This window comes from Procambarus clarkii, chromosome 11 (assembly GCF_040958095.1).
Source record: "Procambarus clarkii isolate CNS0578487 chromosome 11, FALCON_Pclarkii_2.0, whole genome shotgun sequence".
Classification (NCBI taxonomy): Eukaryota; Metazoa; Arthropoda; class Malacostraca; order Decapoda; family Cambaridae; genus Procambarus; species Procambarus clarkii.
Window position 1 is genome coordinate 21830537 of NC_091160.1, and position 11967 is coordinate 21842503.

Here is an 11967-nt window from a genome sequence, read left to right on the forward strand (position 1 = left end):
AAGAGCCAGAGCTCAATCCCCGCAAACACAACTAGGTCAGTACAACTAGGTGAGTACACACACACACACACACACACACACACACACACACACACACACACACACACACACACACACACACACACACACACACACACACACACACACAGGACCCACGCGTAAGGGAGGGAGGGTGCCGAGTCGCCGTTGGCCGCGCTCGTTAATAAGGCTTCATATCTCGGGACATCAGAGGGATACACGGAAAATTCGGTGTTCAGTGATAATACAAAGTGCAACACACCACTTTGAAACTAGAAAACTTATGGATAGTGTCCGATAGTGCATATTAGGCAAGATCAGGGGTACAACATCTGTGCCAGGACAAGCACGTGGGCCACTGATGGTCAGAGTGTACACAACTAGATGTGATAGTGAAGATCATAACAAATAGTGAATAGGATAGTGAAGAAGTGATTCTAAACGTGTGGCATTGAACTATATCGGTGCTAAGAGGAATAAGGAGCAGAATACTGGTGATATATAGTGACAAGTTGGAGGGACCTACGCCTGGCAGCGGCGTGGATGGAGACAGCAGGCCTACCCACCAATGTCAACAGTACTTAACACCTGTTTGTGCTGCGGGTTTTGAAATTGGCGGTAAGGTAAAGCCTCTCACAAAGTCAGTCAGTCAATTGGTGTACAGTGTTATTGCTTTTTAATAGTTAGTCTTGGATATAAGGTAACAAACTGAAACGAATATCAAGGGAAATGGGCGGCTCATGTGGGAACTAGTTTCTGGCACAAAAGTGTGAAAAACACTCCGCTCTACCTACACGAGACAACTCACTACCCCCACCCCCTCCCAACAGAGCAGAGACTGTAAACACGCTGCCTCCCGACCATATGCATGTAACAGTCCCTCTATAATCCCCCCATACACCCTCGCCATCCCCACACACCCTCGCCATCCCCTCCCTCTCTCCCACCTCCTCCCCCCCTTCAATACACACTCAAACACACCTACCTCCCTACCCCCCCTCTCTCTGTCTCCTCTCTCTCTCTCCCTCTCTCCCTCTCTCCCTCTCTCCCCTCTCCCCCTCTCCCCCTCTCCCCCTCCCTCTCCCTCTCCCTCTCTCCCTCTCTCTCTCTCTCTCTCTCTCTCTCTCTCTCTCTCTCTCTCTCTCTCTCTCTCTCTCTCTCTCTCTCTCTCTCTCTCTCTCTCTCTCTCTCTCTCTCCTCTCTCTCTCTCTCTCCTCTCTCTCTCTCTCCTCTCTCTCTCTCTCTCCTCTCTCTCTCTCTCTCTCCTCTCTCTCTCTCTCTCTCTCTCTCTCTCTCTCTCTCTCTCTCTCTCTCTCTCTCTCTCTCTCTCTCTCTCTCTCTCTCTCTCTCTCTCTCTCTCCCCCCTCCCTCCCCTCTCTCTCTCTCTCTCCCCCTCCCTCCCCTCCCTCTCCTCTCTCCCTCTCCCTCTCTCTCTCTCTCCCTCTCTCTCCCTCTCCCTCTCTCTCTCTCTCCCTCTCTCCCCCTCTCTCTCTCTCTCTCCCTCTCCCTGGAAATCGCGAAAGAGGAATTATTAGAAAGGAAGTGCTGTCTAGCAAGTGGAGAGAAGTTCAAAAGAGTATTCTTGCAGAGGGATATGACAAGGGAAGAGAGAATGCAAGCAGCAGACGCGAGGAAGGAGCGCAGGGAGAGAGAAAGGAATCAGGGAGCCACACCCCCGATCCCTACAATCCCAGAGGGAAACGGGGAACCCTCCTCAAACAGTGCATTAGCCACAGGGAGTGCGGCACCACCCCTTCATTCCACCCAACAGACACCCTACCTGCCCCAACCCCTGTCAGCCCCCCACTAAGTACCCACCTAAGGCACCCCTCTCCTCCCACTCACCCCCCTCCTCCCACTCACCCCCCTCCTCCCACTCCCCCCTCCCCCCAGGACCTCCCTTCTCCCCCATCCCCCAAGCCCTCCCTTCTCCCACATGCCCTTCCGTCCCTCCCACCCACAAGCCCTTCATTCTCCCCCACCCCCCTAAGCTCCCCACTCTCCCCCACCCCACCTAAGCCTTCCCCTCTCCACCACTCCCCAAAACCCTCCCCTCTTCCTCAACCACCTCAGCCTTCCCTTTCCCCCCACGCCCTCCCCACTTTATTGCCCCCCCAAAACCCACCCCCCCAACCCTCCCCCCCTCACCCACTCCCCCTACCCTCCCCCCCTCACCCACTCCCCCTACCCTCCCCCTCCCCCCCCCTCACCCACTCCCCCCTCACCCACTCCCCCTACCCTCCCCCTACCCCTACCCTCCCCCTCACCCCTACCCCCCCAAGCCCTTCCTCCTCCACCAGTCTCCCCATACCAGATCCTCCCAGCTCCTGCTCACCCCAGACCCCACAGGTCCTCCCCAGAGGAGAAACAGAAGAGAGTTAGTTTCAGGGCAATGTACTCGAACATAGATGGGATCACAAGCAAGGCAAGTGAACTAAGGGAAAGAGCACAAGAAGTGAACCCAGATGTAATTGGACTCACTGAAACAAAACTCTCTGGAATCATAACGAATGCCGTGTTTCCCCAGGAGTACACAATAATAAGGAAAGAGAGGGAAGGTAGGGGAGGAGGAGGAGTGGCCCTACTCATGAGAAAGGAATGGAGTTTTAAGGAGATGACTATCCCGGGCTGTGAGGGTTTCAGAGACTACATAGCAGGCACCATGACAATGGGAGGACCAAGGATAGTAGTAGCAGTAATATATAATCCTCCACCAAATGACAAAAGACCCAGTCAAGAGTACGAAAGCAACAACATGGCAGTTAACACTATAATTGAGAGGGCAGCCTCTTCTGCCTGTAGAAATAGATCCCACCTGCTCATCATGGGGGACTTCAATCACGGCAGGATTGATTGGGAGAACAAGGAACCGCATGGAGGCGAGGATACGTGGAGAGCCAAACTACTGGAGGTGGCGACTAGAAACTTCTTAACCCAGCATGTCAGTGAACCCACAAGGATGAGAGGAAACGACGAACCAGCGAGACTCGACCTGGTTTTCACCCTGAACGACTCTGACATAAGAGAAATCAGTTTTGAGGACCCAGTAGGAATGAGCGACCACAGTGTATTGGTGTTTGAGTACCTGATTGAAGAAGGGTTATTGAACTCGAGAAGGGATACCGAAACCAAAAGGTTAGCATACCGAAAGGGAAACTATGAGGAGATAAGAAAATGCCTAGCAGATATAGCATGGGAAACAGAGCTCAGGGAAAAGACGGCCCAAGATATGATGGAATACATCACGCAAAAATGCAAGGATGCAGCAAACAAGTTTGTCCCAGTCCAAAAGGAAAACAGTGAAATGAAGATGAGAAACCCATGGTTTAATCAGAGATGTAGGCTAGCTAAGCAGCAAAGTAAAAGGGCATGGAGAAACTATAGGAATAACAGGACACTGGAGAGCAGAGAAAGATACCAGAATGCCAGGAATGAATATGTTAGGATGAGAAGAGAGGCAGAAAGACAATACGAAAATGACATCGCAAGCAAGGCAAAGACTCAGCCTAAATTGCTGCATAGCCACATCAGGAGAAAAACAACAGTAAAGGAACAGGTTATGAAATTAAGGTTAGGGGCAGAAGGATTCACTACAAACGACAAGGAAGTGTGTGAGGAACTGAATAAGAAATTCCAGGAGGTCTTCACCTTGGAGCAAGGAGAAATCCCAGAGATAAGAGAGGGAATAGCTAACCAGGAACCACTGGAAGAGTTTGAGATTACCAGCGGGGAAGTAAGGAAGTGTTTACTAGAATTGGATGTGACAAAGGCTATAGGTCCAGATGGAATCTCCCCTTGGATACTAAAGGAAGGAGCAGAAGAACTGTGCCTCCCGCTCTCCATGGTGTATAACAAATCACTGGCAACAGGGGAACTGCCAGAAATTTGGAAAGCAGCTAACGTAGTCCCGATATACAAGAAAGGGGATAGACAGGAGGCACTGAATTACAGACCAGTGTCCCTAACCTGCATACCATGCAAGTTGATGGAGAAGATTGTGCGAAGAAAGCTAGTGGAACATCTGGAGCGAAAGAACTTTGTAACACAGCATCAACATGGATTCAGGGATGGCAGGTCCTGCCTCACAGGGTTACTTGAATTCTATGACCAGGCAACAAAAATAAGGCAAGAAAGAGAAGGGTGGGCAGACTGCATATTTTTGGATTGTCAGAAAGCCTTTGACACAGTGCCACACAAGAGGTTAGTGAAAAAACTGGAGATGCAGGCTGGAGTGAAAGGGAAGGTACTCCGTTGGATACAGGAGTACCTAAGTAACAGGAGACAACGAGTCAGTGTGAGGGGTGAGGTCTCAGATTGGCGAGACGTTACGAGTGGAGTACCGCAGGGGTCAGTCCTTGGACCTATACTGTTTCTGATATATGTAAATGATCTTCCAGAGGGTATAGAATCGTTTCTCTCAATGTTTGCCGATGATGCAAAAATTATGAGGAGGATTGAAACTGAGGACGATAGTAGGAGGCTACAAGATGACCTAGACAGACTGAGTGAATGGTCCAACAAATGGCTGTTGAAGTTCAACCCGAGTAAATGCAAAGTAATGAAACTAGGTGGTGGAAATAGGAGGCCAAACACAGGATACAGAATAGGAGATGAAGTACTTAATGAAACGAACAGAGAGAAAGATCTAGGAGTTGATATCACACCAAACCTGTCTCCTGAAGCCCACATAAAAAGAATAACGTCTGCGGCATATGCGAGGCTGGCTAACATCAGAACAGCGTGCAGGAACCTGTGTAAGGAATCATTCAGAATCTTGTACACCACATATGTAAGACCAATCCTGGAGTATGCGGCCCCAGCATGGAGCCCGTACCTTGTCAAGCACAAGACGAAGCTGGAAAAAGTCCAAAGGTATGCCACTAGACTAGTCCCAGAACTAAGAGGCATGAGTTACGAGGAAAGGCTGCGGGAAATGCACCTTACGACACTGGAAGACAGAAGAGTAAGGGGAGACATGATCACAACCTACAAAATCCTCAGAGGAATCGACCGGGTAAACAAAGATAAACTATTCAACACTGGTGGGACGCGAACAAGGGGACACAGGTGGAAACTGAGTACTCACATGAGCCACAGAGACGTTAGAAGGAACTTTTTTAGTGTCAGAGTAGTTAACGGATGGAATGCATTAGGCAGTGATGTGGTGGAGGCTGACTCCATACACAGTTTTAAATGTAGATATGATAGAGCCCAGTAGGCTCAGGAATCTGTACACCAGTTGATTGACAGTTGAGAGGCGGGACCAAAGAGCCAAAGCTCAACCCCCGCAAGCACAAATAGGTGAGTACAAATAGGTGAGTACACACACACACGCACGCACGCACGCACGCACGCACACACACACACACACACACACACACACACACACACACACACATGTTCTGGATGTTAGAAAGGCTGTTGGTCCAGATGGGATCTCACCATGGGTACTGAAAGAGTGTGCAGAGGCACTTTGCCTGCCACTCTCCATAGTGTATAGTAAGTCACTAGAGACGGGAGACCTACCAGAAATATGGAAGACGGCGAATGTGGTCCCAATATACAAAAAGGGCGACAGACAAGAGGCACTGAACTACAGGCCAGTGTCCTTGACTTGTATACCATGCAAGGTGATGGAGAAGATCGTGAGAAAAAACCTGGTAACACATCTGGAGAGAAGGGACTTCGTGACAAATCGCCAACATGGATTCAGGGAGGGTAAATCTTGCCTTACAGGCTTGATAGAATTCTACGATCAGGTGACACAGATTAAGCAAGAAAGAGAGGGCTGGGCGGACTGCATTTTCTTGGATTGTCGGAAAGCCTTTGACACAGTACCGCATAAGAGGCTGGTACATAAGCTGGAGAGACAGGCAGGTGTAGCTGGTAAGGTGCTCCAGTGGATAAGGGAGTATCTAAGCAATAGGAAGCAGAGAGTTACGGTGAGGGGTGAGACCTCCGATTGGCGTGAAGTCACCAGTGGAGTCCCACAGGGCTCTGTACTCGGTCCTATCTTGTTTCTGATATATGTAAATGATCTCCCGGAGGGTATCGATTCATTTCTCTCAATGTTTGCGGACGATGCTAAAATTATGAGAAGGATTAAAACAGAAGAGGACTGTTTGAGGCTTCAAGAAGACCTAGACAAGCTGAAGGAATGGTCGAACAAATGGTTGTTAGAGTTTAACCCAACCAAATGTAATGTAATGAAGATAGGTGTAGGGAGCAGGAGGCCAGATACAAGGTATCATCTGGGAGAGGAAATTCTTCAGGAGTCAGAGAAGGAAAAAGACTTGGGGGTTGATATCACGCCAGACCTGTCTCCTGCAGCACATATCAAGCGGATAACATCAGCGGCATATGCCAGGCTGGCCAACATACGAACGGCATTCAGAAACTTGTGTAAAGAATCATTCAGAAGATATTAGAAAGAACTTTTTTAGTGTCAGAGTGGTTGACAAATGGAATGCATTAGGAAGTGATGTGGTGGAGGCTGACTCCATACACAGTTTCAAGTGTAGATATGATAGAGCCCGATAGGCTCAGGAATCTGTACACCTGTTGATTGACGGTTGAGAGGCGGGACCAAAGAGCCAGAGCTCAACCCCCGCAAACACAACTAGGTGAGTACACACACACACACACACACACACACACACACACACACACACACACACACACACACACACACACACACACACACACACACACACACACACCGTTGCCGTATATATATTGCTTGGCCCTCAACCACACAATCTCCCCTCCTGCACAATGAGACCTCGTGCCATTCACCACCAACACCCTGGAACCCCGTATAAAGGAACGAACACGTTCCTATTCCAGAGCAGGACATTCACACATTCCAGTCCTTTATATATACACACACACACACTACACCTCGCCCACACTACACCAGCCAGCCATTCACAGCTCACTGATCTTGTACACTCTCGTTGCTTCCATGCAATGGCATTTACCCTGCCTTACTGGGATTTACCAATCTTTAACTCTCAGAAAATCCATGAGTGCTATAGTTATGAGGCTGTAGGGAATGTTATGGCGTGTGCTAGTTGGGTTGACGCACTCTCTCTGATGGCATTCGTTTGGGATGCGTGATCCTTCAGCCTCTTGATGTTGGCACTATTAATACTCTCATTAACCAAGGGGAGTGATGATATACATGGTCTATTTCTTATGGTAATACAGACTTATAGTTTGAGTCTATTATGGTATTACATACATGGCATAAATCTATCGCCTATGGTTAAATATACGCGGTTTATAACTATCGCTATCGTTAATTATAACGTACTTTGAGTCAACCTCTTATGTTAAATCACGGTGGAACCTATCGGACGTTTCCAGCAGTCATTGTGTCTGTATAGGTTCCTTTTTGTCCTGGACAACGGACAGAAGTCTGGCATTCGCTGATGATATCGTAACTTTCTTATTGCTTGCTATATTTTCCACCTATTTGCAACGAGAGTAATCATGAAGGGTTTATATTGGACTGCCCAAGCCGGACTGCCCATGCCGGACTGCCCATGCCGGACTGCCCATGCCGGACTGCCCATGCCGGACTGCCCAAGCCGGACTGCCCAAGCCGGACTGCCCATGCCGGACTGCCCAAGCCGGACTGCCCAAGCCGGACTGCCCAAGCCGGACTGCCCAAGCCGGACTGCCCATGCCGGACTGCCCAAGCCGGACTGCCCATGCCGGACTGCCCAAGCCGGACTGCCCATGCCGGACTGCCCAAGCCGGACTGCCCATGCCGTGACCCAGAGGTTCCCGTGGTCGGGACAACTCCAGTGACAACAGCCAGAGAACAAGCACGATGGCTCAGGAAGAGTCAAAAGGAAATTCTTTAAAATGAGAAGCTCTCATAGTTACAAGTTGAACCTCCAGTGGTGGAAAATTTACGAAAGCTAATAGAGAATCTCCAAAATGAGACGCTACAGGCCGTCCTTTGACCGCCCAGGTGGTGGAATTTAGAGAAAGCCAATAGAGACTCTCCAAAATGTGACGCGCTTGCAACACAGAGCTGACCTCTGACCTTCTGAGGGAAGGAATCTAAGACAGCCAATAGAAAATCCCCAAAAATGAGCAGCTCTCACACCTAGGAATTGACTTGTGAGCCTCCGGAGACAACTTAAAGCAATGCCAAAACTACATTCTCTAATACTGAACTATCCAAATCTTAAAATTATCTGTATTTTCAAACTTATGAACTAGAAAACAAAATTAAATAAAAATTCCTTTCAAATTAAACACGACAAAATATAGGAGTAGAACTGGTGTACTGATAACAGTGGCTATCTGTTTCCTCCCTGGATGGTAGCCATAATACGGAAATGATTGAGAAAATCAGTAGGAGCCACGAGGAGGATTCGAATCTGTGCACTCGGTACTCCCAAGCACATGCCCAACACCACTTAACCACGACATGCTCAAAATCCATGCAACCCGGGCTTTTATCTTTGATATTTAACGTTAATGTAATTTTTTTTAGCAATAAAATGATTATTATTTACTCGTATATGTGGCTGAATCATGCCTGCATACTCACACATGAAACTAGTCATGAGGCACATGTATTCACCCAGTTCCCTGGAAACACAAACCGTAACTGTCTCTATTTTCCGTTTGTTACAACTTGTAATAATGTTGTTACATCTTGGCTTAACGTGTTTATGACGTATTAGAACGTTGTTACAACTTGCTATATTGATTGTTATAACTGGTTAGGAGGTGTTCAAACTTGTTCGAACGTTGTACCAACGTCGTAGTTTCGGTGTGTGTTTGGCGGGTTGTGCTTGCGGGGGTTGAGCTCAGCTCTTTTGGCCCGCCTCTCAACTGTCAATCAACTGTTTACTAACTACTTTTTTTCACACCCCACACACACACACACACACACACACACACACACACACACACACACACACACACACACACACACACACACACACACACACACACACACACACACACACCAGGAAGCAGCCCGTGACAGCTGACTAACTCCCAGGTACCTATTTACTGCTAGGTAACAGGGGCATTCAGGGTGAAAGAAACTTTGCCCATTTGTTTCTGCCTGGTGCGGGAATCGAGCCCGCGCCACAGAATTACGAGTCCTGCGCGCTATCCACCAGGCTACCAGGCCCCCACACATGTATGTGTGTGTGTGTGTGTGTGTTTGTGTGTACGGTGATTTGGGGGCATGATAATGATGCCCGTAATTGATAAACTCAATTAACTAGAGCAGCAGACACTATCGTCATTTATAAAGCAGTGGTCGTAAACAAATGAATGGTGATGAGTGCACGCGCGTGTAACAGTTTAGCTGTTTCTAGAGAGAGTTATATATCTTATATTGAATGGAGTGTATGGTTATCTTGAGGTTATCTTGAGATGATTTCGGGGCTTTTTTTTTAAGTGTCCCCAGCGGCCCGATCCTCGACCAGGCCTCCACCCCTAGGAAGCAGCCCGTGGCAGCTGACTAACACCCAGGTACCTATTTTACTGCTAGGTAACAGGTACATAGGGTGAAAGAAACTCTGCCCATTGTTTCTCGCCGGCGCCCGGGATCGAACCTAGGACCATAGGATCACAATTCCAGCGTGCTGTCCGCTCGGCTCCCAATGGTATACAGGGATACAATATAGTTTACGAGGCAGAGTGAACTCTGACCTGAGCTAGCAAGAGAGGTCTTCCCCAAGGGATTAGTGGTTGAGTGATTTATGTAAGAGTGTCATAGCCTGCCGTTGTGTTTAATTCAGTTATTAAGAGAAATTCATGTTATTAAACGTTATTGTAGTTAATAACTTCCTTTGTTAAGTACCTATGTTAATTTAACGTCATATGAATAGACATTCCATCCCCCGTATTCGGCCAAGCGCATATGAATGCATTTAGGATGGGAACTAGTTTGTTCTGGCCAGGCCACGACTCATCCCAGGTCATATAGTTACCGTGTGGCCACGACTCATCCCAGGTCATATAGTTACCGTGTGGCCACGACTCATCCCAGGTCATATAGTTACCGTGTGGCCACGACTCATCCCAGGTCATATAGTTACCGTGTGGCCACGACTCATCCCAGGTCATATAGTTACCGTGTGGCCACGACTCATCCCAGGTCATATAGTTACCGTGTGGCCACGACTCATCCCAGGTCATATAGTTACCGTGTGGCCACGACTCATCCCAGGTCATATAGTTACCGTGTGGCCACGACTCATCCCAGGTCATATAGTTACCGTGTGGCCACGACTCATCCCAGGTCATATAGTTACCGTGTGGCCACGACTCATCCCAGGTCATATAGTTACCGTGTGGCCACGACTCATCCCAGGTCATATAGTTACCGTGTGGCCACGACTCATCCCAGGTCATATAGTTACCGTGTGGCCACGACTCATCCCAGGTCATATAGTTACCGTGTGGCCACGACTCATCCCAGGTCATATAGTTACCGTGTGGCCACGACTCATCCCAGGTCATATAGTTACCGTGTGGCCACGACTCATCCCAGGTCATATAGTTACCGTGTGGCCACGACTCATCCCAGGTCATATAGTTACCGTGTGGCCACGACTCATCCCAGGTCATATAGTTACCGTGTGGCCACGACTCATCCCAGGTCATATAGTTACCGTGTGGCCACGACTCATCCCAGGTCATATAGTTACCGTGTGGTCGGGAGTTACCACATCCTCACCTTTGTGTTAATTCCTTAACATTAGAAATTCGTGTTACTATCCAATAGTTGAAAGTTACTGTGGTTTATTGTCTATGTAAATTATCCATCAGTTTTGAGAATAAAGATTCAGTCACTTTAAGTTGCCAAGTGAACATCAATTTGCTATTGTAGTGAACGCTGGCAAATGATGGAGACCTGCCAGCAGGCTTGGGTTAGCTTGCTTGCTTGAGGTCAAGGAAGATTTGATCAGTATGGTTTTGGGCGCCAGTAAGACAAGCGTGCTCTCGTTTTCAGAAGCAGGTAATAACCTGGCCCCGAGGACCTGAAATTTAAGGTATCGTCTGTTGATTTAAGTGCAGTTTACAGGAAACTATGTAATCATTGCCTTTAAAATAATTATAGTCAGTCTAGAAAGTATTATTCATATAGCGTAATAATAAAGCGTTTTACTGAATTTTAAAGTGCTTAGTCAATTTCTCCCAACTTATTATATATTTAACTAGCAGTGCCCGGCCACGCGTTGCTGTGGTTCAGCACTGAGCCACAGCAACCATCCCTGTCCCCCAGTCCTCCCCACCATCCCCCCCTCACCCGTCACCTCGGCCTCCCAACCATTCCCCATTCCCCCATCCCCTCGTCATTGGTGCGGTGGTCACGGTACTGTGTATATATATATATATATATATATATATATATATATATATATATATATATATATATATATATATATATATATATATATATATATATATATATATATTATTAAATATGACCGAAAAAGTAAGATTAATAATTCTAACACGAATTTTCTCAATGTTTCTTATATTTTTCTTCACTGTTGATGGTAACTGAAAAATCAATTCTCCAAAATTCATTTTTATTTCTAGTCTGACGCGACACTTGAGCGCGTTTCGTAAAACTTATTACATTTTCAAAGACTTTAGTTTACACACACACAACTTATAACTGAATAGAGCTTAAACATCTTCGATTTTATACCTGCATTTGGGTGAGGTGATATGTTACCACAGTTTTGGATGAGGTGAAAACAAACTTTCAACACAAGACAGAACACGAAACAATGGGTATAATATTTTGTAAGTTAAAGGGAAGAATGGAAGTAACTGCAAAGGGCCTATTGGCCCATATTTCCTGATGCTTCTATATTGGTGCAGAGTCTTGAAGTGGGTAGAATATAGTTGTGCATTAATTGGCTGTTGATTGCTGGCGTCGACTTCTTAATGTGT

General features: G+C 47.4%; 1 protein-coding gene across 1 annotated transcript; it reads left to right on the plus strand.

The window, feature by feature from the left end:
• Positions 1 to 9923: 9923 nt before the first annotated feature.
• Positions 9924 to 10757, plus strand: LOC138363586 (uncharacterized). The gene has a single exon (XM_069322944.1). The coding sequence runs from the start codon at positions 9924 to 9926 to the stop codon at positions 10755 to 10757; it is 834 nt and encodes a 277-aa protein (XP_069179045.1).
• The last annotated feature ends 1210 nt before the right edge of the window (positions 10758 to 11967 follow it).

Coding starts and splice junctions, on each gene's coding strand:
- LOC138363586 (XM_069322944.1), top strand. CDS start 9,924: ATGCATTTAGGATGGGAACTAGTTTGTTCTGGCCAGGCCACGACTCAT.